At 41.7% G+C, this 27,665-nt stretch overlaps 2 protein-coding genes across 3 annotated transcripts; one reads left to right on the top strand and one right to left on the bottom strand.

Moving 5' to 3' along the window:
- Window positions 1-2,183: 2,183 nt before the first annotated feature.
- Window positions 2,184-8,330, bottom strand: proza (protein Z, vitamin K-dependent plasma glycoprotein a). 2 transcript variants are annotated; one of them, XM_054607918.1, is made up of 9 exons: window positions 8,182-8,330; window positions 6,702-6,837; window positions 5,690-5,850; window positions 5,497-5,521; window positions 5,299-5,412; window positions 5,062-5,196; window positions 4,236-4,351; window positions 4,031-4,148; window positions 2,184-3,124 (listed from the first exon to the last, which is right to left on the bottom strand). In XM_054607918.1, the coding sequence occupies exons 2-9, from the start codon at window positions 6,778-6,780 to the stop codon at window positions 2,589-2,591; spliced, it is 1,284 nt and encodes a 427-aa protein (XP_054463893.1). In that variant the 5' UTR covers window positions 6,781-6,837; window positions 8,182-8,330; the 3' UTR covers window positions 2,184-2,588. The 2 variants fall into 2 exon arrangements, with proteins under 2 accessions (XP_054463893.1, XP_054463892.1); XM_054607917.1 differs by having other exon boundaries at window positions 8,186-8,330.
- A 6,524-nt stretch (window positions 8,331-14,854) lies between these two features.
- On the top strand, window positions 14,855-24,787 carry gpr139 (G protein-coupled receptor 139). Its single transcript, XM_054608183.1, has 2 exons — window positions 14,855-15,008; window positions 23,787-24,787. The coding sequence occupies exons 1-2, from the start codon at window positions 14,861-14,863 to the stop codon at window positions 24,785-24,787; spliced, it is 1,149 nt and encodes a 382-aa protein (XP_054464158.1). The 5' UTR covers window positions 14,855-14,860.
- The last annotated feature ends 2,878 nt before the right edge of the window (window positions 24,788-27,665 follow it).

Here is a 27,665-nt window from a genome sequence, read left to right as displayed (position 1 = left end):
GTGGAGTCCTAAAAGGAGAAAAGATTGGGGACATGGATGTTTTGGGACGGGGGATTATTGGGGAAGATCCTTGCATGCTTTAAAATACTGGAGTGCTCACTACACACATAGCACGAGACTTTAAAGCATGTCAATCTGGCCTCCACGCTCAGACATACTGTTAACCCCCTGCGTGGAATCAGACACCACACAGACAGATAATCCCTCCCACAGTCTGTCATCTGATGTACCCCCCAATTGCCCAGGACACAAATAAGCATGTGTGTGTTATGCATCTCACACACAGGGCGGGGAGGATTTGTAATCACAGCATGAAACATTTTTGGGGGGTTTGTGGAGAGTGAAGGATTATCGATTTAGTAGGACACTGGCCAGATGTACACAATCCTGAACGTTGTACTTAAATTATTATTACTAAAACTATTTGCAGCAATCTTGTCCAGCAATAGTATAATTGAAATTGTGTAGGGTGAAAGGTTTTGCATTGAGTGCTTTCACATTCAACCATCCGTAATGGCCTCGCTAATGTTTCTCCCTAGGGCCTTTTCATTCATTGTCTAATATAATGTAAGTCCATCAATCCATCCTCACAATGACTGACTTCTTTTCTGTGTCAATGTCACAAATCCCAGGTTTATTGCACTATCCCTGCTCCTCATCTACAAGCCATTTCCATCTCTTCATCTCCTTGCTTTCTCAGCCTGTCATACACCTCTCACTCTGTCCATTTTTCCCCCAATCCTGCAATTTCTTCCCTCTCAGCATTCACGTTGCGTCCTCGTCTCCCCATTTGCTCAGATTTTAGATTTGATTCAGGGAACAGAATCCAACCCATGCAGTTGCTCTTTGATATTTAAGTGATATTTTGAACAGGACTTTCAAACAGCTTGTATTCAGCAGTTCAGAACAAGTTTAAGTTTAGCTGCTACCTTTATCTGTGTGTGTGTGTGTGTGTGTGTGTGTGTGTGTGTGTGTGTGTGTGTGTGTGTGTGTGTGTGTGTGTGTGTGTGTGTGTTTATATGCATCTCTGTGTTTATGCAAGCTCGAGCATATAAATGGAGCTGGCAGGACCAGAAAGCAGTACCAGACTCAGGAAGGAAGGAGCTCCACTTAAATTAATCTCCACTGAACGGCCTAGTAAAGGAGCAGAACCATTTTTGGGAGAAAGGAGCCATCTCCTAGGTGAGTACCATGGCAACAGCCAACGTGGGCCCCAGCTTTCAGAGCTGTCCTTTTCAAGCGCCCCGATCAGAAGTGGCAGGCCAGGTTTTTTTGTTATGTGGCGTCTCTTACTCTCTCTCTCTCTCTCTCTCTCCCTCCCTTTCTTCTGCCTCTCCTTTTCTCTTCCTGCATGACACGGTCCTGGCCTTGTTCACCAGGGAGGCTGTGAGAAGACTGCAGAGGGCGAGTGTCTGTGGGAAAATGTTGCCAGACAACACAGGGGTATGTGACAATGTGAGCCAGCTAATATCATCTGTGACAAAAGGGGAATATAAGACTAGTTGAGATACATTTTCAGAGCTACGTTGACTGCTGTTGTATCGAACTTATTAGAACTACAGATGCAATGATTTCCTCTTTGTACTCGAAGGTTTTAACACAAGACAGGTATAAACGGAAATAGAAGAGCCTTTAAATTGTATTAACCATCAGTCATCATTACTAGGTCAGTCAGTTGGTCCACTGCTTTGGTCTAGACTGAAATGTCTCTACAACTAAGGGATGGATTGACACATAATTCTATTGAGACATAAATGGTCCCCGGCAGATGAATCCTACTGACTTTGGTGATAACTTGAATTTTTCTGTAGCGTCACCATGTGCTTTACAAATGTCTCAACAACTATTGGATGCACAACATTAATGTCAATCTCAGGATCAATATTTATCACTTTTTTGTCCAATAGTTTGATTTATGACACATTAACTGCAAATCTAATGACATTCCCATCAACCTCAGCTGCACAAATTAGCGGATGTAAGCATGCTAACTTACTAAACTAAAAGGGTAGATTGTTCTTTTGTTTAGTTAAAATTCTAATAATAAAAAAAGTCCTTAGGATCTGTGACATAACATCTTATTGTATTTCAAAATGTTCAGATAATGACATTTTTTCTCAACATCTTCCAAAAGTATAGCTGTATATTTCAGCCTAAAAACAACAACAGAACTGACATGGGGTGTGTTGTTAGGGTTTATTATATCACAGAACAGTGATTAACTGGAGTTTTACAAGGTGCATATCAACCAGTACAGTAGTTGCTAAAAATAACATAACATTTAGGTTATTAAAAGGTATGTCCACATCACAAAACACATGCTGAATAATTCCATGCATTTCTTGCTGCTTCAGACTCTCTGTTTGACACAAAAGCACCACCTTGTGGATAAATGAGGAAGTTCACAGAGACAAATGGGAAGCAAAAACCTGGATTGACACTATACGGTTGTTAGGAGATGGGTATAATTAAAACAACATTATACAACTATTACATGAAAACATTCATCTGATTCCCTGTTTTAGTGTTTATTCACCTGCATTATAAGTATTTTTCTAATAACGTATAATGTTCCCTGACTACCCCACCTAACGTGAACCCATGAGAGACCCCAGCCAGCCGAGGTGGCGCGACACCTTCTGGAAGATGTAGCCTTTGCTGCATTCGGCCCCTGGCGGCTGGCTGACCACCCCAGTGAGGAAAAACACCTCCCTGTACAGGGTGAGCAGGGGGCTGCCGGAGCTCATGGTGCAGTCAGCATTGGTCTGGGGAGCAGTGCAGCCCATTTTATTGGTCACCAGGTTGGGGTGAGTCTCCAGACACTGGGGCAAGCGGTTGTATGCGAGTTGGTTAAGGGTGAGGGAGCTCTGGAAAGCAGACTCCTGATCGAGTACCTTCCATCCGGTGACCATGGCCGGTAACTCTCCCATCATCAGGACGCTCTCTGCAAAGTCTTTTTCTGGCAGACAGGCAGCAGTCACCTCGTTCTTAAACTTGATGCGGTCACGGAGCTCAACCACAGCCAGGTCATTCTCGGGGCGACCTTCCACAAAGCGTGGGTGGATGTGAACTATTTTTACGTACAGTGTCTGCTCTCCATCTTCAGTGTTGGTGTTGCGCTTGCCTGAGGAGGTGCAGGTTAGACATAACATTCAGACACATAAGGACATGTAGAGCGGCAATGTTTGTTGATCTATCAATAAGTCGATCGACAGTAACTATTTAGAAAAATCAAATAATCGTTTTAGTAGTTTTGCAACAATGCCAAATAGTTTCTGGTAGCCGTCTCTCAAATTTGAAGATATAAAGCGTCTCTCTCTGTGAATATGTGATAGGAAACTGAATATTTGGACAAAACAACACATTAAAAGTCATCACCTTTGGGCTCTAGGAAATAATTACTTTTGTCATTTTGGGATTAACTGACATTTTATGTCAATTAATCCCTTAATTGAGAAAATAATCAGCACATCAGTGATGTAAATAATTGTTGGACGCAGCCTACTCATATGGATCCTACTGTATGTAAACTGTGGTCATTTGCCACTGATATTTTTGTCTCGAGCATTTTACACTCAAAGATAGTGTAATCACATAATCTTCTTCTTAATCTGTACTGTGTATTTGTGCCTAAAAGAGACACACAAAGATGTCTTATTACATAATGGAGATAAGCCAACGAATTCTATACAAAGATGAGATATGTTTTTAAAACTATAACTAACTAACTAACTAACTAACTATAATTGGATTTTGGTGCAGCTCAGTCCAAAATATTTTAAAGGGCTTGGACTCTGTCGAGTATAATCTCAACATTGTATACAGTTTTTCCACATTAAAAAAAAATGTTGTATTGCATATGTCCTTAAGACATTAACACATTAAGATTTGTATGTTTGTTGTTAGGGGGTGATGGGTGTTATTTTGTTTATTTCATTTTTTCCTTATTGTTGCTTGAGTTGTTTTTTTGTCTTATTACGAGTAGCTGTAAAAGTGGTAAAGGAATGATCATGTTTTTTTGTTTACTCACCGACTACCACCTGGAAGACGCTGTATTTGCTGGCACACTGAGCTGTAGTCAAGACCAGGTTCTCCTTCAGAATGACGCCACTACAGAAGCCTGTGGACTCTGCAGTCTTCAGAAGAGCCTGCAAACAAAACCATGACATGCAGCAATAAGACCCTGGTTTATTGTGACCTGTTATGTGTCACAGTGTGAGTGTGTGTGTTCCTACCTGCCAGGGACACTCTGAAGTTAAACAGCTGAGTCCTTCAAAGTTTGCACGAACGTTGCTGGACAGTCTTTGTTCCCAACTCCTTAGACTGTTCACTTTACCACAAGGGAATGTGACTGAAAGAAGAAAGTAAGACAGTGATAATAACTTTTGTCTAATTATATTATTTCTCCAACTGAAATAAGATTTAGTCATTCCTTTATACAGACAATAATAACATCACATTTTTTTAAATGTATTGTAAACAGAGTTTTATTACTCATTAGAACCCGGCGGCTGACTGGATAAAGAACATGAGAGTCATGAAAGGCACAAATTGGGCTAGGCTCGTTCATCAAGCTCTGGTGCAGGACAAGACTTCATGTTAGTTATAAAGAAGGAGACATTACATTACATTACATTACAGTCATTTAGCAGACGCTTTTATCCAAAGCGACTTACAGGAAGTGTATTCAACATAGGTATTCAAGAGAACTACTAGTCACTAGAAGTCATAAGTGCATCTCCTTTCTTAAACAAGCATCTTAAAGCATAAGCCAGAGCAAAGGTATAGTGCAGAGGCAAGAGACCTATGCAGGAAAGCTAATGTGGGTTTTTGTCCAAAGTCTGTCGCTCTTTTGTTGTATGGCAAGCTATTGTCTGGCTATGTGACGTCTGCTCCGCCTACAATAAAACGCTGATGTAACCGCTTTACGCAGAAAGTGATTACCTGTACGGAAACAAGCTTTCTGTCTACAAATGTGACATGTTATTAACAGAGCAGATACAAAAATGCTTTTTAATTTCAGTTTGACTCAAACACTGCTAACAGAGCATAACAAGTTACCTGCAGGTTCACACTTATTCTTGTCCCTGTGGTTGAGCTTCCATCCACGTGCACAGGAGCACTCGTAGGCCGTGTAGCCTGGTTTGCAGAACTGGGAGCACCCTTTGTTCTGCTCCAGGGTGCACAGAGTCACGTCTGCATTGCGGAAACAGGGGAGAGGTTTCGGCACTCACACACCACATGAAAAGTAAATTAACAACGGCAATCAAGCACAACTTGCCAACACCTCCTTCTCACCGTTTTCACAGTGGACCCCTGTGAAACCGGACTTGCAGACGCAGTCGTAGCCTCCCACACTGTCCGAACACATGGCTCCATTCTTGCAGGGTTTCTCTGCACACTGGTCTCCGTCTAAACACAGACAATTAGTCTGTGAGCAGATGTTATGTACTGCTAATGCGTTGATTGAAAAAACATTTTAGATGCAGCACTTACCAATGTAGACAGACCAGAAGATATCCTGCCAGGGAAAATATGCATGATAAGTGCACAGTTCAAGGTAATTTACACAGTGCATTCATGATATAGATGCAAACTGGAATATGGACAAAGCAAAGAGGAGGCACTGAGGAGGTTTAAGATGAAAAAGAAATCATGAGGGAGTTAACAGTGAAGTCCTGGAGCTCACCGTGCGGTACGAGTCCTGGAAGATCTTTCTGGCCTCCTCGTAGTTGCACACTTTCTCCATGCAAACCTGTTCCAGGCTGGAAGGCGGAGCCGGGTTACCGCCGTCGGTGTTCCTCTTCGGACGGGTGATCAACGAGCTCGCCTGCTGCTTGTCCAAGAACACTGGTGGAACAGTTAAAGTCTCAGCTGGTTCATCAACAACAGACTGACAAACAGCTGGAAGCGGTTTTCAAATGAAGAGGCTCAGCAGCTGTGCAGATCTTGTGTGAATATTAACTACAGTATGTGGGTTTTGAAAAAGTAGCATTCAATTTTCAATTGATAAATTAAATATAAACATCTTACTATGCTGCAGAATCACAAATACTAACTTTTATTTTCTATTTCATAACGTTAGAATAAAAAATTTAATTATACTGGCTTACTTGGTCTCTGGAACTTTCGATGGCCATACAGTATTTTATATTTACAGCTGAAACTGTTAGTTGACGTAAAAAAATAAACACTGTTTTCTATAATGTTGATTTTTGGTGAGAATGCCTAGCATTTTATTTCACTGTAAATGTAATCTTTGGGTTTGGGATTTTTGTGACATTTTATAAACAAAACAATTACGGAGAGAATAATCAACGGATTAGTTTATAATTAAAATAATCGTTAGTTGTTGTCCTACATTGGTTGTAGTAATAATTACGAAGATGATACCTTCCTACCTTCCTATGCTGTAACATAAGAAAAGGTTGTGCCTTGAAACAGGGCAGAAATGAACAAATTAATCTGCAAGAAATAAATGCTTAACCAACCAAACAAAGCAGCATCTTATCCACTGAGGCAAAATTAACCATCCTGAAGCTCTTAAAACCCCAACAGAGTGACTCTGACATGTCATATGCTCAGCATGGAGCCATCTTGACCTCATTTTAATTCCTCACTGTTCTTTTCTCTCTCTAGAGCTCAGACTACACCATTGTAGAGCTCCGCAGATCCATTTGGCTCGACGTCGACTCTCTCACCTGTGTTTGGGGTCTGAACAGCTGCTACGGACCCCGCCAGCAGACACAGCAGAGCGGCAGATGTGGTGCAGGACCACATGGTGACACCGGAGTGTGATCTGAGTGGAGTTGTCGGTGCAGCAGGGATCAATGTGTCCTACAAATAAGAAGAGAAGATTACAGACGTGATGGACAGGATGATTAAAAAGAGACAATGAGATGTAGAAGCCCATTATAGTGTGAGGACTGCCCAAGGTTCATTAAAGGTTTAATGGAAGATGATGGCTGCATCTCTGCCACCACAATAATATTCACATATATGCTTTGGTCTTTAGCAAACTCAAAGAACTGGAGAGATCCTCCTTCATGACTGCATTCATCAGCAGACAATAATACTGGAGAAAAAATGTGCCAGATATTTTTGTGACATTGCATTAAAGGAAGAAATCGTACAACTGATTGTCAATTAAGAAGTTCTAACGAGTGCAAACAGGTTTTGCATCTCCCAAAGCATCCAGCCATGTTTTAGCTGTTCAGTATTTGCAGAAGTAACGCAATTCCCTACATTTCATGTTCAGGACACTGATACACTGAATTAAAAAATGTTGCCTTACAGTGCTTGTATGATTTATTTAGTTGATGTCTTACAGATGTATTGTTTTCTTAATATGGCTTTTGCCTGGTATGTTTGATGCTTTAAAATACAAACATCTGGTTTAGCATTAATAGTAGATAATCGTATGATAATAATCTATAAATAAAACAAATGTGTCTTATTCTTTTAAAGTAGGTGACATTATTTGCATAGCAAGATCAGAACCTCACAAAGTGGTTCAGAAAAATACAAATACAGAGTTAGAAGAATTAAAACGCCATGAAATAACAATTAATACAAATTCTAGTAAATTCAATCCTGCCAGCCCTTAGGACATGCCATGTTGTAGCTCCATGTGACTAAATCCTTATTATCACTGTGTTTGATTTGTTTAATAATTCATGAGTACCCAGCAAATGACCTCATGTTGTTTTAGCATCAGTGATTGTGCACTTTTTCTGCAGCAGGTCATTGTTGCACTGCTGCCAAATTGATGGGCCTCATGGACTTTCCGTTTACACATTGTTAACAAACACTGAAGACATCTTCAATATAATCTAATTTACGTTTTCAGCACGTATGAGTCACATCAACAAAGTGCAATGCATTTATTTCACGTTAGAGAGCCTCAGCTTTCTGTCTGCGTAGATTTCTAAACCAGCCTGATAGCATTTAGCTCGTTCGTAGTGAAACATCTGTAACGCATCCTCCGGTCTGCAGAAATGATCCAGATGCTGCTTTTCTACAAACTGCTACAATGTTACAGCCACAAATGCATTTAAATATTTACACATGCATCTCTGTTTTTAGGGCGGGTCTAACATGTTTCTGAAAACGGTACAAAACAACAACAACAACAACAACAACAATAACAACAACAGCAGCAGCAGCAGTGATGCTCGGTACCTACAGCTGCAGACTGAATCACGGTACCGGCCCGGTCTGGTCCTTCTCTCTTCCAGCTGGTCCTGAAACACAACACAACGTCCTACACGGATTGGGCCTATTGATCAAAAACAACAGATGATGACCACATCCGATTCTGCACACTGTTTTCTGACTCTGCTCAGTGTAATGACAGTGATGGGCCATCAGAGGGCGCTGTAGGACAGAGCTGACTGTCGCTGAGCTGAGTATGCTGTCCTCGGTTGTCCTGCAGAGACAACAAGACACACCGAGTGACACAGGGACATCTTCGCTTGAGCCTGCAAGACAGATGAACGTTAAGTTTAAAGCATTTCAGTATAAGATAAGATAAGGTATGAAAAGATAAGATTACAAAAAAGATGTTGCCCAAGACGCTCAGTACAACAAACATAGTGAAATAAATATTCACATTATTATTATATTTATATGTACAGTACCAGTCAAAAGTTTGGACACACCTTCTCATTCAATGGTTTTTCTTTTTCTTTTTTTTTCTACATTGTAGATTAATATTGAAGACATCCAAACTATGAAGGAACACATATGGAATTATGTGGTAACCAAACAAATGCTCAACAAACCAGAATATGTTTTATATTTTAGATTCTTCAAAGGTGTGTCCAAACCTTTGACTGGTACTGTATATAAATTAAAACAAATACATATTAATACAAAACATACATGCGAAATATGCTATACTGAAATAAAATAAATATAAATAGATAAAATAAAATAAAAGTCACGGTAGAAAAAAAACAACACATTTTTCTTGTGAAATATGGCTATTGTCACCTCTTCAGGCATCTAAAAATACTTTTAATGGAACAATGCGAGAAGAAAGAAAACACTCTTTGGTTGAACAGCTCATGACTTATATTCACATGATGACAGAAAACCTGTGATGAGGAGTCAGAGGTAAGGAGTGCAGAATAAGTTTGAAAACATCTTAGTCTTAAACTTTGGTTTAGCATGTATTCGTGCATGTTTGTGCAGAAATATATGCATATTATTTGCATATGCATGAAATAAAAAGATATAGGACCTCACAGCTATTTTCCTCAGCAGTGTGATCAGAATCAGAAACTCCTGATAACAAAATGGGATGCTATCTGCTGTGATCAATAGCTTAAGCTTAACTGCAAACAAACACACACGGGTCTAGACAACAGCAAACAGCCAACTACCAGATTGGGGTTCTACACAATCAGCTAAAACAGACAAGTGAAAATCAAAGTGGACAAGGGGGTTAGATGGAAACTGAGAGCAGAAGGGCTGTGAAGTTTTCTGCACAATGAAAACAGTTTTATATCTCACATCTATAACGAAAAATAAAAGTTTTACAAAACTTTTAGTTCACCCATGAGGCTTTAACAGCCATTCTTGATGTCAAACTTTTGAATTAGCGATTCTTAGTTGGCCATGATGAAACAGGCAAATGATAAGAGCTGCTGAAACCATCAAGGCCATGCTTCCCAAACACAAAGTCCCTCCTCAGTGGCCTTTTTTTCAATGGGATTGTTTGTGGGAGCAATGTAATTTGCAGACAGGGCCGTGGGGCTTTAGTCTCAGCTGCAGCCATGTTAAACGTCTCCATTTCCCAAGTCTAATAGTGGCGATATCAGAAGAGCCTGCTTGGACCAGCTGGTCCCCAGTGCTGGACAGGGGCAGGAGCTGGACTGCCCAGTCCAGGGAGATTCACCCAGGGGTGGAGAGAGCGGATGGAGAGCCAGCCCCGACATGCAGAGCTGCAGCTATGTGTGAAAATGATTAACACTGTAATAATTTCTCTAGTGGCTGTGGTCTGAGGTGAAATCCAAAGTTGTTGTTTAGTACATGCACACGTTCATACGTGTGCAAAATTATTTGTTGACTGTGAGGGCCATGAGCTGTATGGTGAAAGCATGCACCCCCCATTCCTCTCATTATTCTTTGAGCGCTCACGTGTGACCTCGCTGACCCATTCCTCTTCAAAACCAGGGTTCAATTTTACAGGCGCGCTAAACAAACAGCCATCACAGGAAGCATGTATTATTAATGTCACCTGCTACTTGACAGCTTTCTGATAAATAACAGGCTGCAGATGAAATCCTGTGACTCCCTGAATGTTGGAATCTCTGATTGTTCTCCTTATTACCTCCTCTGCTTTTCATCACTATGTTGTTCCAGACGTGTTAGGAAGCTCTATACATTGAGTGAAAACTGTTGACAGCATCAGAATGACTGGTTGTTGCATGTTTGGTTGTCGGAATCAATACTCAAACAGCAGTCTCAAGTTGTACAGAATCCCTACGGGATCACAACCGTTTCAGAGCAACAGGTGCGTCAGTGTACCTGGTTACCGTGCTAATTGGTGATTTGGTTAAAAAAAACACACCAGTTAACGTGGTTACTAGTTTAACCGAAACAACGGCTGTGGCTGTAAGCTTTTAAACTTGTTAACTACCACTGGATGGATCATTAATGCTGATGTTTGTAATGCCCATTTTAAATCTCAATAAACTCCAGTCTTAATACATAGATCAAAGCATCTTGTGACTTGTATGCTGGTAATGTCTGGCTGGTGTAACGTTACACGCTAGGTTTCTCCAACAGCTACATCTGGCCACCGAATACTGAGCCTATTGCTATGTCTTCCATCCGCTATTAGCACACAGATCTGGAAAGTCAATTTGCTTAGGTTGCATTCGTGATCTTTGGGGGTTGATGCCCTTGCATAGTTGAAAAGCTATTGGTGACCAATTCCCAGCTAAACATCGACAAGCAGGCATAGTCATTGTGTGCATGCTAGCATGTACGGTCTCACAAAGACACTAGCATGGCTGTAGACTCTTTCTCTTGTTCCCCTAATATCCAGATATTCAGAGACTCTCATATGCAAACATCCCACACCATAAAGAGTGAGATGACAAAGCTACATAGATCAGATTTGTTCTGCTTAGCCACTAGCCATAAATGTCAACATTTAAACGACAAATATTTCTGTGGCGTTTGAGGCAATAACACAAGTTTGGTTTTGCGTGTCTGTGCATGTCCACATTTGATTGTTCAGTTTGTTGAGGATGTGACAATGTGAGGTCCCCAGACAATGTTTGTAATAATGTTACTAACACACACACACACACACACACACACACACACACACACACACACACACACACACACACACACACACACACACACACACACACACACACACACACACACACACACACACACACACAGTTGCTCATACACACAAATATGCACTAATGACCTGCACAGATCTTTCACGACTAACCTCTCATACAGTATATTACTGAAGGGAGTAATTAGGTCAGGTGAAGGTATGACCAAAATACACAACCAACAATACAGAACAACCATCACCTGCCCTGGTTCAGTTTGCAGAGTCTCACCACAGTATAGTGACACATCACACATGTACAGTATCTGTTTTTCCTGTATTGATTCCAACAGCAAACAACAACCAACACACACACCAGAATCACGCCTAAATCAAAGCGCCAGAAGATTGCGTGTAATCAAGTTTGTGTGACAAGGACCAATGATGATGTTGTATTAAGTACTGGAGAGCAAGCACACACTACCCCTGTGGGGGTTTTTCAAAGCTACATTAGCTACTCTTGAAGAATCACCTTCCCCTGTCCAACATATTCTCGGTGATCAATTCACGTCAGCTGGCCATATTTTATTTAACACTTAATCGCAGGACTCCTCTCACTGCGTCCCCCTCGGCTCATTTGTTCACGTGCTGAAAAAAAAAAAGCACTTGACTGATCCTTTTCACTCTTCACACCTACCCTCACTCCTTCACACTTCATTTCACTTCCCTGCATCTGATTCAAGGTGCATTCAGCAGAAACAGGTCAGCCATTATTGGACTGTTTCTGTCATTCATTTTTCTGTTCACATGGTGCCCTCCATCTGATGGGTCGAGGATACTCAAGATGCCATAATTGAGGCACCAAGCAGCTTTTAGGATTGTCTGGATCCTCTTTTGTGATCTTCTGCTTTGTGACTCATGAGTTTTCTCCCACAAAATCCTCATTCTTCCCCTCTTTCTTTGTGTAAAACTCTTTAATCTTGTCTGCCCTCAGGTCCTTGTCCCAGCCACATGAGCTACCTTTTAAATTATATACTGTATCTCACTCAGACAGCAGAGCAGAGCGTAGTTGTGTTTCCTCAGACCTGTGGAGAGGTGGCCTAGGCCTTGATTGTGCAAAACAGGCACAGAGAGATCAGAAACACAGCTGACAGCTCTCTAAAAGAAATTGAAATTGCTTTTGGCCAAAGCTGCTAAAAGCCCAGAGGAGTCTGCAAATCATTGATAAGGATAATGACCACTATACATCCGCAAGTCTCACTACATACATTAAAAAACACTAATGTGAGATGTGATTATAACTCAATGGTGGAAGAAAACGTTTTACTTAATTAAACATAGAAATACAACAGTAAAAATACTAATTTAAAAGTAAAAGCCTGTATTTAATTATTCACACAAGTACTATCAGCAAAATGTAATAAATTATCTAAATCAAAAGTACTTACTGTGCCGATTTTTTTTTAAATTTCTAAATATCAATTATCATTAGATTACTACTGTTGCATTAATGTATGCATTTTATGTTATAGTCAGTGGTGGTAAAGCATTTTTCAAACTGTCAAGCCGATCCCGTAGAACTTGTTCATATGTTGAAAATTTAGTCACAAAATGCCGTTTAAATAAAAGATTATAATCGAGAAAACTATGCAAAAAAAATTGTTTTCGAGGGCTGGATGTCTTTTCTATGCTGCTATTAGCACTCATAGCACAGACTTTGGAAATAAACAAAAGTTAAAAAAAATAAAACTGTTTTAATTTGAGTCGCTCACTTGCTCACCTCTCTCATTAGCTCGGCAACTTAACCACACTGCCTGGACAACATACCAGTTTAATAGTACTGAGTGTCTTTCTTTATTAAATTATACATTTCTTGTCGTATACTGTAGTATGTTATGTTTAGTATGCTATATCAGAGCTAAATCATAAACCAGCAAGTATTTATATCTTGCAGGTTTACCTCCATCTGTCAGAGAGGACGACTATCCATCGTGATTAACCTAAACATCTCTGCTTCAATGTTACATCCTCAGCAGAAATGGCAGCAGATCTTGAGACTGCAACACATAACTCAGCAGCTGGATTCGTCTGTAACGCAGCAAAAAATGGAAATACCTAAGTACCTTAAAAAATTACTTAATTACTGTATTTGAGAATTCTTTTTCATAATTTGGCATATGGTATCATTAGAAGTTGCATTCAGTTTTTTTGTTGTTTTCAGGGGGTGGGATTAACTGTTGGACCGACCAAACAAGTTCTTTCCAGACTTCTCTTTGGACTCTGTCATTGTTTTGTTCATTCTGTAGACTTCCAAGAGCCAATTAATAAACAGCTCCTACAACTCCTCTCCTGCATTGTAATCCCCAAACGTTTTCAGCTCCATCGCTTGCTGAAAGCAGTGTTCTGTTTCTGTAAATGTTTGGGGAATAAACAGTACAACTCATTAGATTTTTATGGACTTGCATCACTTATGCTTATGTTCAAAACGGTCTGCACATTTCTGTGCATTCATAGAATCGGAAATCACATTTTTCAGACTAAACAACTAAGGCATGTTTTGGGGTCTGGAGTGTTTCTTAAAACGGAATACTGCGTTTTTCTTCTTCTCATTAGCACATTTTATATTGAGATTCAGACAGTTCACACTGCATGGAAAATTAGATTGAGCAGCCAGTCCCAGCCCCCACTCCCACACACATACACACACACACACACATAAACGTCCATATCACATGTATTGATACTGTATGTAACGTTTATGATATATAAATTGGTGCATGTTGGGATTCTGCTCGTGCATTAATTTGTGAATAAATGATCAAAAGCAATTTCCAAGTTACTTAACATGCACAAGAGATGTGCAATAAAGAGACACATTGACAATATGACAAGGGCAAACACACTCTCTCCTTTTCGACTTAACCCTCCATTTATCTTTTACTCGCCTGTCACATCCTCATCAGTTTTATTGTCTCTTTGTGTTCACTGCCCTCAAACAAGAACCCCTCTTTTTCTCTCCCTCAGCCTCTCGCCTCCACCCTCAGCCTCCGTCTCTCTCCCACAATTTCTGCTCTCTAGCGTGCCCTTGCTCTCCATCTACCTTCCTCCCTCCTTCCTTCTCTCCCTCCCTCTCTCCTCCTCCTCCTCCTCCTCCTCCTCCTCCTCCTCCGCCTGCTGCGCTCTCGACTCGCTCTCATTCCCCCACGCTCACACACTCAGGCAGCATCCTCCCCTCTTCACTTCTACCTTCATACTCACCTCTTCACACCTCCCTCTCCGCTCCCTTTGCCTCCTTCCTCTCCATCACCTACTAACACATTTCATCTCTCGCAACTCCCCGTCTGTTGCCTCCCTCCACTCTCTCCTCCATTTCTCCCTCCTTCTCACACACTCAATCTTGTTGCCTCGCGCAAAACTCACGCGTGCACACACTCATGCTGATTGGCACCCAAGGACAGAGCACCCTCTCTCCTGTACCGGCGACCAGGCGGCTTGCTCGTGTGGCCAGGCTTCTTGACACTGAGCTCAGCTGAGGAAGAGGACGAAGAGGAGGCCATGGAGCACAGCCACATCTTCCCTGTTTTCTCCCCAAATGAGAGCACTTGGAGCCCAGGGCAGCATCCCACTGAGTTCGCCCAGGGATGCCCCCTCGGACCACTGCCTGTAATTTACTACAGCGTCCTGCTCTGTCTCGGCCTTCCAGGTAAGAAATGTGCACACACAGTGGTGTGTTCTGTATGTGCGTCTAATCACAGGCACGTCTCATTCTGTGTTAATTTGCTCATCTGTGGGCTGCAGGAGTCATGCTTTGCATCCTGATTTGTAGTGCACTTTGTAGGTTTGAGTGAGTGTGTGTCAGCTGCTCAAGAGTGTCACTCTTTGCACACGCACACAAACACACACAGACATACACGCACACACACACGCACACTGTTGATTTGTCATGCTGACCTTGGGGCAAATCACTTGTGCATGCATACGTACATCCTATGTTTTTGTCTGTGCTTGTGCCCGTCTCTTTAGTTGGGCATATTCAAGCACAATTTAAACAATAGACCAAAACCAGTAGTTGTGTGTGCAGAGCATCATTACATATTGCCTTCAAACTGCACCAATCTTGTTAATCTGGAGTAGTTCTATCTGATGTGTTCATGAAAGATTATGTGAGTAATGACTCAGGCTTAACCTCGGGGACAAGAGTGTTACATGGCTCATCTTGATGACCTGAATTAATGACACTTCCTTGTTGTGTCTCTACAATTGACTGATTAGTCCGTTCACACTCACTGTCGGACCCATTTGCTGCTCTCTCCCACTGCGTGATCTATGAGCGCTGACCTAGTCTCACACAGGGAAGCAAAGTGGTGTGTGCATGTATTTGTGTGATTATGAATGTGTGTCTGTGAGAGAGACAGACAGAGACAGGAAACATGGAGGTCGAATGAAAGAGAAAAGCTGTGGATGATGTTGAAAGCTCTGGATGGTGGGATACACATCTGCTCTGCTTCAGCCTATCACTAAAATGCTGGATTCTTTCTGTGTTTGAGTAACATTAAGGATAATTTAAATGTTTTACTATTTAACCCAGATTCTGATGAGTACAGTTGTTGACCTTTCATGTCTTATTTGTCTTAATACATATGATAACATATCTTTTCCTTGATAAATATTGGGAGTGAGATGTTATGTTTTTTGTTTTTTTTTGCTTATTTATAATACTTGTTTTATTTTATTTATTTATTTATTTTTATTTTTTTATCTTGTCTTCATTCTACTATGTCTCTTGTGTGCACTTTACTCTACGCTGTTGTAAGCCTGCAAATTTCCCCACTGCGGGACTAATAAAGGATTATCTTATCTTATCTTATCTTATCTTATCAACAGCCTAAGCTGCTCTGGTTCAAAACAAATCTGCAAAGCAAAGTGAAGAGGTTTTGTACTCCAAGACTGCAGTTGATCCACTAGATTTGCAGCCTCGTAAAAGTAAAAGTCTGTCTTTCTGATGAAATCTCGTCTAATTATTTCTCCTCAATTGGCAAATCACGTCTTGCACAAGCAATTCTCTCCTCTGTCATTTCAAGTTTCTCCTGCTTCAGAAGTTTTATTCAATTCTGTTCCTGAGTCGTCTTTACAAATGTGATTGTGGCTGTTTGTTTAATCACCGAGTAACAATAACCCGGGATTGTAATGCAATCTCACAATGGCTGTCTGAATTAATGGCAGAGTTGAGTGTGGCGGACTGATACTTTGCAGCCGCCGAGATTAACTTATTCAATCTTTATGACGTTCCACTCAGGCTGAGTCATGAATCTTTCATGAGCGCGGCATGTGTGAGTAGTAGCAGAATGACCTACAGACCCACGCGTATTTAACACTCTCGATGGATTTTAAGCTGTTACCCTGATTACCAGCCAGTGTTTCAGTAGTTATCAGTGCAAAAGGGCTTCAGGGACACGTCGTTGTGTCCGTATGTTTCTCGACCTCTAAGCTGCAGACAGAGAGGAGCATAGCAAAAGCACAGGAGGGTGAGAAGTGAGATGATGAAAGGTGATGAGAAAAGGGATTACACATGTCAAGTGGTGGGAAATGATTACTGCGTGACCTAGGGAAATGATGAACCCAAATCTCGGGATGAACACAATGGTGTACAAGGAGGACAAGGACACCAAGAGGAAGAAGAGGAAGAGCAGAATTAAGAGAAAGAGATTAATAACAGCAGAGCCAGTGAAGTAGCACCTCTGAGCCCCGAGTGGAGGCAGCTACAGACGACGGAGCTGAGACGAATTGCCACGTTTTTTAATTAATCGCTAACTCTCTCTCTTTCTCTCTCTGCTCACCACACCACACTGCTTGAGACAGAACAGGCGTGTGCCGGCATAGCAAACAGCACAATGAAGGTTTTGGTGATTTGCATCAGTCTTTGACATGCTGGGATCACAGAAGTGAGGTCTGCTCTTCGTACAGTACAGTACGTCTCAAAACACTCAAAGCCAAGAAACATACTGTACAGCATGTCGAAGATGATGAATGGTTCTGTGTGACATAACCGGATGTTCAAGTGAAGCCGCTCCGAATATCTACTTAATTTGTTATTTTTACCTGCATACATACATTTCAAATCCTACCTGCTGAGTTGTTATTTACGTAACTCGAGATGACTGTTGATGCCTGAATTTTTTCCCAAAGAGGCCTGCCTTTAAATGACTTGCAAATGTGTTCATGTTAATAAAATGTCTCTGCAGCAGTGCGCAAAGGCACGAAAAGGATTATATTAAAATGTATTGTTTTTCATTTAATAATCCTACATTTGTAATTATTATTTAATTAGTCATCAGGGTCTCATATAAGACATTTTTACCAAAACTTGCATCATGTTGATCAAGTTGATCAACACACCAGCGAGGATGTTTTTCTTTGACATAACATGACCATAATTATATTAGAATTATTATATAAATTGTAATCTGCAAAGAAACCAGTAACCTGAGCTTTAACTAAAGGCAGTGGAGTAGATATAACAGTATTTGCCTCTGTACTGCAGTAGAGCAGAGGGGTATTCAAGTATTCAAGCAAAGGAATTCGATTTTTGAATTTCTCGTAAAACAAGTGCAATAATTAATAGAAAGAGACACAAAAAATTCTAAAAAAAGAGACACAAAATGGCCACAAACAGACTGAAGAAACGACCACAGAGAAATACCAAACAACTACAAAGAGATACAAAATGGCTACAATAATCAAATTTACTACACAAGGACACAGCAAAAATAGGCTTAAAGTCTGTGAGTCTTGCTTCTACGTAGGAGAGGTGGTGGGACCTTTTGCATGTCTGTGTTAGGGGCCCATTGTCTCATAATCCGCTCATCTTTTAATTTGTGACCACAAGTGGTTGTATCGAGTTATGATGTGTGCACATTGTGTGAGCAGAAATGTGTATGTGCGCCTCCTCCACCTCAGACATGCATGAACTCACGTACTCCACAGTATGTTGGTGCGTTCCTTCCCTCTTCCTTGAAAACTCTCACAGCTTGTGTTGCTGTTCAACAGTCAGCAGTGTGACTGGCACACTAGGTTGAAAAACATCTCCCACTAACACTTATTCAGCCACACGTCAGGCAATAAGGTTGGGGATGTTAAGCCCTAACAACCCTCTGTTCCACCTCGCAGTGTAGACCAGGTGTCAGACGCCACTTAATGAAGAGTCAGGCCCAAGTGATTTGCAGTTTGCACTATTGATCAGTCAATCTGCACCAGCGACAGGGCATCTGTGGTGGAATGGAGACTTGTTAACGGATACTATCGCTCCAAAAGTGGAGTCTAAGATGAGGGCGGACTAAAAGGAAAGGATGTGAAAGCATGTGTTGAAGCATGGACAGAGAGGAGAAGATAGAAAATATTAAGTAAATCAAATATAAGAGATTTGTTGAGCTCTGGTTTGTCTCCAGAACGAAGAGTATGTCAGCTTGTCATGGAGGAGACTAGCCAGAGAGAGCGCAGGAGGACAGAGGAGGCAAGAGAGGAGAGAGGTGTTGTTTGAGGTAGAAAATCTGAGATGTTGTTGGTGCAGTGACAGAGTTGACTTTGTTTGACCAGCTGACAACAAATCACTGTCACCACTGCTGAAAACCCCCAATTCCTGTGTTATTTAACATGTTTTTGACAACAGTAATACATCAATCTGAGGATAATTATAGTGCTGTGAGCTGGACGTCGTCTCAATGTTCCATCTTCCATCCATTTACCCTTCTTCCCGTCTCTTCTCTGCATTTAATTATCTCCTCTACCCTCAATCTGCAACAAACTTTCACCTTTCATGTTATGTTTCAAATCTGATACCTCGTAAAAAAACATTTGGAGAAGATCCAAGAGCACATTATAATTGTTAGCATTGTTTATGAACCCCTTAAAACGCCATAAGCTGAGTTTGTCTGGCAGCACGGTTAGCCGTGATGAAAGGAAAGTCATCTCCACCAAACTTTGACTCACTGTGGACTGTCTTTAAAATGAATGGCTGTGAGAGGTGAGCAGAGGCAGAGCACTGCAGTAGCATCAATATCATTAGCAGCAACTAGGGCCTCTCTCTCTCTCTTAATATGCCCTTATTCTTTATTGCATCTTTCTTTTTCTTTCAAGCTCCCTCTACCCTTAATTATTAACTCGCAACAAGCTGATGTTCACAAAACAATGTGTTTGATTTATCACATTTTATGGCATTACAAGCCAACTTCTCAGTGCAAATAGTGATAATAAGGATTTCACTTCACATCAGGGGTTTTCTCTTCATTTTAAACGATTTTAAAACATTTTCCTGAATACTAATTCTATTTTCAATGTATGTTTTTTTCGTGGCTTTGCAGCAGGGATGTAGTCCTGGTTTGCGTTGGGGGAATTAAGGAATCGCCCTGCTTTATGTCCGGTCTGACACCAGAAGAAGACAAAAGGGAAATGGATGTCATCAGGAACAAAGTGCTTGTGACCTTTTGAAGCAAGCTTTGATATTCATCCCCTCTCTGTCCCTCGCCTCTCTTCCTTTTCTCCCACCTCCTCTATACCTCTCTGTCTCATTCTGTTTCCATCTAATCCTCCCTTCCGTTCCCTCTCTCTTTTTTAACTATCTGTGACCTTCCCCAGACCACACTTTACTTCACCTTCCATCTATTTCCTCATCCCTCTCTTCTCCACTCATCTCTTCTTATTAGCCTCCGGATAAGCCGTCAAAGCCAAACCTCAATTTCCTCCAAAAGACGAAAAAAGATTTCCTTAATTGCAATGCTCACTTTCATTGTCTTTTCTTGAGGCATAATTTCCATTTTGTAATGTTCTGTGTAATATGAGGCCCAAGAGAAAGCCTAACGACTAGTGTGCAGGATCTCATGTCTTGCCACAGGTTCTGAGGGGTTAAGATGCAGTGTCGTTTGTCGACAGCGCGTCTGAAATCGTCCCTTTAGTGTCAGGATGAGTCAGCCTCGTTACACACCTCGGGGAGCACGCTGTGCCTTCTCTTTTCCCACTAAACAACGTCAATGGCCCTGTCCCTCGTCATATTAGGGGAGCAGCAGGAGGAGGGCAGACATTAGGGCACTCCCACAAAAACAGACAGAAAGGGTCACTCGTGCAAACACACACACACAAATATAGACAGATGGACGAAACATGCAGCAGCCCATTATCTGTCCTACGAGTCATTCTTATCCCCTCTCAGCTGGAGACTGAAAATATATTGCATGTGCCTCTGTCTGAACTGTCCAGGCATGAGATGCACATTTCTCTATGGTTGCATGAATTTCCTGTTTGTATGTGTTGTCCTCAAGTCTCTGTTCTGTGTGTGTACAAATGTGCAGCTTTCCCCACTCCCTGGGTCCCGAGACAACGCAAAGAGCAGGAGTCAATTGAAATGAATGGGCAACAAGCTGGCTCTAGCTAAATGGAAATGTCAAGCTCGCTACAGATCCCTTTTGTTTGTCTGTAGAAAGCCCCGTCTCACCGGGGAACCCAAACAGAATAATACCCATTGACAGTCGACGCCTTACTGTTTCCATTTCATGTCACCCCTCTCTGTTTAGAGTTTGGTGTACAGAAAAGAGAGAAAGTGAGAGAATTAACGGGTGGAGGTACAATAGAGATTGAGGAGATGGGTGAAAGGCGAAGCACATTGTGCAGGGTTTGTAATGGCCATCCACCAGGAAGTTAATGAGCAGCTCAGAGTTTAGCAGCAAACTTTTCCTGGAACACAAACACTGATAAGATCAATTGAATAAAGCAGGTGAGAGGGTGCAGGTGTGTGTACAGTACACAACAAAAGCTGTGAGAGGCGGGTGTGTTGGAAACAACGCGTACAAAGAGTACTCTTCATGAAATTACCACATTTTGACACCACAGTCCAAAAAATGTTTCAAATACAAAATCTGTCCAAGGTTAAAAATAAAATGTATTCTGGATTTATTTGCTTCGATCGAAGACAAAACTGATCACAAGAACAGAAGAAGAAACGGACAGAAAGCGTAGCTGAAAACAAAGAATCAATATCACATTTGACATGAAAGCAATTTATGCCTGTGCAGAGGTTGGTGTAGTGTACAAGCAAGGGGGGCTGTGATGGTGAGGTGTGTGTTGCTATCCAGCAGCCCTACATGAACACATATATTGGCTTGCCGAGTCTTGTAAACTGCTTTGACATCTCATTTATGTTATTGATAGATTGTACCTTAATGTATTGGCGAATCCTTAATGTTGTTTGTGTGCATGTGCAGACACGTGTTAGTGTGTGTGTGTGTGTGTGTGTGTGTGTGTGTGTGTGTGTGTGTGTGTGTGTGTGTGTGTGTGTGTGTGTGTGTGTGTGTGTGTGTGTGTGTGTGTGTGTTCTGCTGCACATCCTACAGTCTGGCATGGACATCTTTAGTCGTTATCTTGAGCTGGCTTTGTAATTTGTAATCAGCTGACAGTGGTTGAGGCTGTGAAGTGTGATGTACCAGACTCCTAGCTGCCATATTTAATCCAATCCAAGATCTATTACTGCAGAGGGGGACAGAACCAGAGAACACACACACACACACACACTGTATGGACAGTGACAGCTGCTAAGTGCATTGATGTCTCAGTGATGCTAGATGTAAATCAATGTCAGAGGCATCTTCGCCTGAGGAAAGTGAGGAAGTGTTCATGCTGCACCAGCAAGTTAATATAAATGGGGTTTGCTTGGCAACAGTAAAGGATTGACAGATTAATGTGTGTATTTGATTGTTAGTGCAGGTAATTTAACTAACAAAAAAACACGAAGAAGACTGCTAGCAAGTAAACATGGATATAAAAAATGTAGGTTTGAAATTCTTCAAAAAAGAAATTGTCTCTAAAAAAAAATACATCAGTAGGAAAATACTTTCAATACCTCAAGTATACACCCAATCTGTGCATTCCAATACCCATACTACCATACTATTTAGTAGGCCAGAAAAAGTATGTCCCAATACATAAAATATATCAAATACAGTATGCAAAAAATAACTGGATGTCCTGTTTGCAGCATTTAAGCAAGCATGGTTTTCTGACTTTTCTGACCCCAGATCCTCTGCGCTTAAGACATAAGAAAAAAAGGTGTAATGTTATGAGGGAGTAGTATGTCCTAATTAAATGCATGCCGTCTAATCCAATAGTTTTTTTAAAACAATTTTAATAAAAACGTTAATCATTCAAATGATCTTAAATAATCATAAATTATCAAATTATCAAAAAACATAATTAATTCACCTTTCCCACACTTGTGGGCGCATTTTATTTTGTACAGTATTTCAATACTATTACTACTCAGGAGTTCTCTGTACAGATGATGATGATAATACATCCTTTAACCGATTTTCTTCATTTTACATCCCAAGCACACTACAGTGTGAGCACAGCCAGCATCTTGTTTACCGTCACCTCCAGGTTTACGAGAAGGTTTGAGCATGCTCACAACCTGTAAACTCAACTGTCCAATAATGGGAATCTCCTAAGAATATTATGCACACATGGTGACGAGAATAGGACAAGAAAGAAAAGAAGACGTGTAATGAGCCTGTTCAATACAATCACCAAACCGCAGCTCCACGTGACAGTCAGAGAGATGTGCTCCTCTGATGCAGCTGCACAGAGGTCATGCTTTGGTAGAAGTGTCAGTGGAATAAATCACATCCAGGCTTTTGTGTGTGTCCACGTTCTTTTGGGCGAAAAATGAGAGCAGCGGCCCCTCCTCCTGGGCTAGTCAGCTTTCCTGTTTGTGAAAGAAAGCGATAGAGTTTGAATAAATGAACAAGAAGGTGGCGAAGGACACATTTAATTTGGCAACATGGGAGAAAAGATATGACGGTATATGTCGGAGATAAAGATTGAAAAGAGAGGCGAGAGAGGGAGAGATGGGGCGTCCTTGTGCTTTGTTTAAGGAACTAAATTGCCGGCGGCAGAGTGGCAGGAAGTAGAGAACTCAGCAGACTGTCAAGGCTGTGAGGCTGAACATTGCCCTCCTGTTTTTGTTGTGGCTTTGCTCTTTATTAAAGATAACGTTTTGGCCAAAGGCAGAGGCAGATGATTGCTGGAATTACACAGCAGGTGTAGATGAAAAGGGAAATGGAAGTGAGCAATAAATAGAGGAAGGATTACACAGATGGAAAAGCTGGTTGAACTTGGAGCATACTGACAGAGGACGATAACAGAATCGATGTGTGCTTGGTGCCGAAAATCTTGCACATAATGCAAATATTGTTTTGTTCTAATCTTTGTGTATCATGTGTCTGTGTTAGTGCAGTCAGTCTTTTGTGTTGGCTGCACCTACAGTACAAATCCATTGCATGATGTTTGTTGTTGTCTCTTTTCAACTGCCTGCCCACTAACACTCCATTTTTCTGTTTCCTTCCCTCTCCCAACCTGTGCCCATTCTTTCTCCTTTCCCATCAATTCCCTATTTCCTCCATCTTTCTGCTTTCAATCACCTTCCTTCCCCTCCTCCCAGCCAACATCCTGACGGTGGTCATCCTGTCCCAGCTGGTGCTGCGTCGTCAGAAGTCCTCCTACAACTATCTCCTGGCTCTGGCAGCCGCCGACATCCTGGTCCTGCTTCTCATTGTCTTTGTCGACTTCATATTGGAAGATTTTATTTTGGCCACGGCTCTGCCTCCATCACTAAACAACGCAGTGCAGGTTCTGGAGTTCTCCTCCATCCATACCTCCATCTGGATCACGGTGCCCCTCACCATTGACCGTTACATCGCTGTGTGCCACCCGCTGCGCTACCATACCGTCTCCTTCCCGGCCCGCACACGAAGGGTGATATTTGCTGTATATATTGGATGTTTGCTCTCTGCAGCTCCCTATTACTGGTGGCCTGAGCTGTGGCACAGCCTGTCTGGGGTGGGCAGTGGTGGAGGAGGTGGAGGAGGAGATGGAGGAGGGGAGGAAAACAGGAGAACCGTGGCCCAGCATATCCTGGTTTGGGCCCACTGCACCACCGTCTACCTCCTCCCCTGCACGGTCTTCTTCTCCCTCAACGCCGTCATTGTTCATAAGCTGCGCAAACGCCGCAGCTGCTTCCGTCTGCGCGGCTACTCTACCGGCAAGACCACCGCCATTCTCCTCGCCATCACCTCCATCTTTGCCGTTTTGTGGGCGCCTCGTACCCTCATGATCCTCTACCACTTCTACTCCCCTCCTCCAGCCTCGCAAGGTGCCGGCCGACTGCTCCACATGCTTACCGATTTGGCCAACATGCTAGCGTTGCTCAACACCGGGGTCAACTTCTTCCTCTACTGCTTCATCAGCAAGCGTTTCAGGGGCATGGCGGCCAACGTGCTGCGAGCCCTGGTCCACTGCCGGAAGCAGCCGCAGCCTTTCTATGCCAGCCACAACTTTTCCATCACAAGCAGCCCCTGGATCTCACCAGCCAACTCCCACTGCATCAAGATGTTGGTGTACCAGTATGACAAAAATGGGAAACCCATCTGTATTTCCTCTTGAGTCCTCAACCACCAGCAGCCGCCCCCACCCTCAGTTGTTGGGAAACACATTGTCTCCTTGGTGACCAGATTTGCCAGCATGGGACCCTTTGAGGCTTGAAAATGTCAACACGCCTTTAGAGCACACAAGGGACGGTTTAGCTAGCTTTGAGTGCTAACAAAGCGGTTATCTAGGTGGAAAAGCAAACAGCAGATGCCTGCTTGACAGAAAACAACCTCATATGTTCAATAAAGTATTCACAAAGTTGCGACCAGCATCAAAGAGATGATGATTGTTTCCCTCATGCAAAAAAAATACAGCTACTGTAAGTGACTGACTCCTGTCTCACAGGATATCACCACCATCTATCAATGACTTTTATGAGCGACAGCACTACAGACTAAACTAGCAACTAGATGAATCCTTGGTGTAGCTTCAGATGCCTGACATTGATTTCTTTATTGACACTCTCTGTTGCTCACTGCTGCAAATGGTGAGGATTTTTTGAACAGCTGCGTCTTTGTCCATTGGGAGTCATTTCCAGAAAGTAGAGACATCCAGTCAGAGTCTAGGCACTGAACATCTCACCTCGAGGGGTGATTCACTCAGGCAGAGCCACCGACGGTTCTGGCTGTCTCTCAAGCAATGCCAAAACAGCGCTGTCATTTCCAGTTAAATATGCAGAAACGTCTCAAAGGCATTTTGATTTGGGCTTTCCTGAAATGAACAGCCCTGTCTGACTTTCCTCGTGTGTGTTTGCAGAGTTCATCCCAGCAGTGCCGCCTACAAGTCGGTGCTCGCAACGGAAGTTAACCCACGGATTGTCGTAGGATGAGTAGACTATCTCTGCTTATTGCTGGTTCAATATTTATTAACGGTAGACTTGACTGTTATTGTAGCTTCGCAAAAAAACAAGACGGCTTTAAGGTGTCGTTAATCTAGTTATCACATTTCCAGTATTAGGTAGAGGAAATTTCTGCTATTAGTAGATAGTCCTCTATTAAGTATTAATGGACCTTGATGACTTACTGTTAGCCATTATCTGGATGAATATAATGAATGTAACATCTCTTTAACCCTTTAGCTTTCTGAGCAACTGAGAGAACAAGAGAGAGACAGAGAGGACGGATTGTTTTCCCTCGTCCAAGGTTTTCAGTCCCATGATGCAGCAGTGAATGTGGTCTCAGGGCCACAGTGACACATTTCAGCTCTGCTCATTCTGCTGGTGGCTGATGAAAATACAGTAACATTTTACAATGAAACAGTGCTGCCTGAGTCCTGCCCGGTAACAAATGTTAACACACACACCTCGTCTCAATGTGCTCTGTATTGCCCACAGAAAGAGCACATTGAGATCAATGCACATCCATTCTGCAGACACCTTGCGGCATTAGCAGTCTTCATCTATCTAGCAAGAATGGAGCTGCGCCAAAGGGCGTAATTCTGCTAATACCTGCCTGGAGATATCAGACACATCAGGCCTCGTTTTAATGGATGAGGCTTTAAATCTGATGGATGTTCGGTGCTTCTGTCATAGCTCATCTCATGTCCTCCAAACTCTGGTTCGACACTCAAACAACACTTTGGGGGGTGACAGCAGGTGTGGCTCTTTCTCTAACCATAGTAACAATTTAAACAAAAAACTGGCTGCAGATGAAAATCAGGGCAAATGTTAAATTGTTTGCCATTTTTCTAAGTCAGTTATAATGAACATTTTACTTTGATGTAAAGGGACATGGCCACTCAACAAGACACGTCCTCTACGGCGAGGAGAGCGAGTGATCATCCTGTTTAAACAACTTACCAGTGGAATTATGTTGTCTAAACCAGTAAATACATTAGATGACTATTACAGGCATTTTGCATGTTCGTCTTTGTTTTTCTGGGTTAAATTGGGATTTATCATGTATTTGATTGTCTGCCACGGCGACTTGTCAGATGATGTCAAGTTGCACTGCGCCATAACTTGAGTGTGGTTCAACGTTTTTGCGTTTCTGCAAGTTTTCTTGAAGCTCCCTGGGTTGTCTGAGTTGGACTGGCCTGATTCAATTCAACAAGAGGGCCGTATTGCAGCCATATTCTACTAAGTGCTTCATGGAATGGAAAGAGTGCCGTACTGAAAATGCTTTACAAAAACAGTTGAGAAAAATAAACGATAAAAAGAGAAAAAGCAATGAAAGTAATAAAAGAACACAAATGAGAGATTTGGAAAAAATATTTATTTAAGAGCTTATAAAACAACACTATAAAGCTGTGCAGTTTTGATGTTTAAAGACTGCTGTCCCTTGTCCATGCCCCTCACAAGCAGGTTAAGGAAAGACACCCAAGGCAAAAACATAATTTTTTATGCACTGGTCATTTTTTAACTTTTTCTGCTTTGTTCAATAGTTTGTGTGTAAAGTGTAAACTTAGCATTTTAAAGCAGTTATAATGCTTAATTTGCCTATCTAAAGATACAATTTTAAAAAACTAGTTTGATTGTAAGTTTCATGTGACATATTTGTTAAATCTTACCCTATTCACATGCAGTGTCTTGATAATGTAAGTAATTTTATAATAAATCATAAATAACAAATCTCCTCTTAAGTAACATTTAGACAAACCCAACTATCCAGTTACGTTCCTCTTTATTTTAGAGTTTTTTACGGAGGGATTTGTAGAACATTTTTTTCCTAAAAACATGGCTAAAATAAGTTTTTTTTGGCTGTATGTACAGTATTTTCTGATTTATGGAGTGACAAAAAGAGATATACAAAATTCCCTGTATAAAAGCCTGACTCTTAAGTCAATAAAATAAAACAAGAATCTAATGTTCAGATTTATTTTCTGGAGAAATATGAAAATGTATTAATTTAATCAGAGAAAGGCTCATTTGCATTTGCATATATTTTCAGAAGAC

This window comes from Anoplopoma fimbria, chromosome 11 (assembly GCF_027596085.1).
Source record: "Anoplopoma fimbria isolate UVic2021 breed Golden Eagle Sablefish chromosome 11, Afim_UVic_2022, whole genome shotgun sequence".
NCBI lineage: Eukaryota > Metazoa > Chordata > Actinopteri > Perciformes > Anoplopomatidae > Anoplopoma > Anoplopoma fimbria.
Note: the sequence above shows the minus strand (reverse complement) of the source record. Positions and strands in the feature narration are given on the sequence as shown.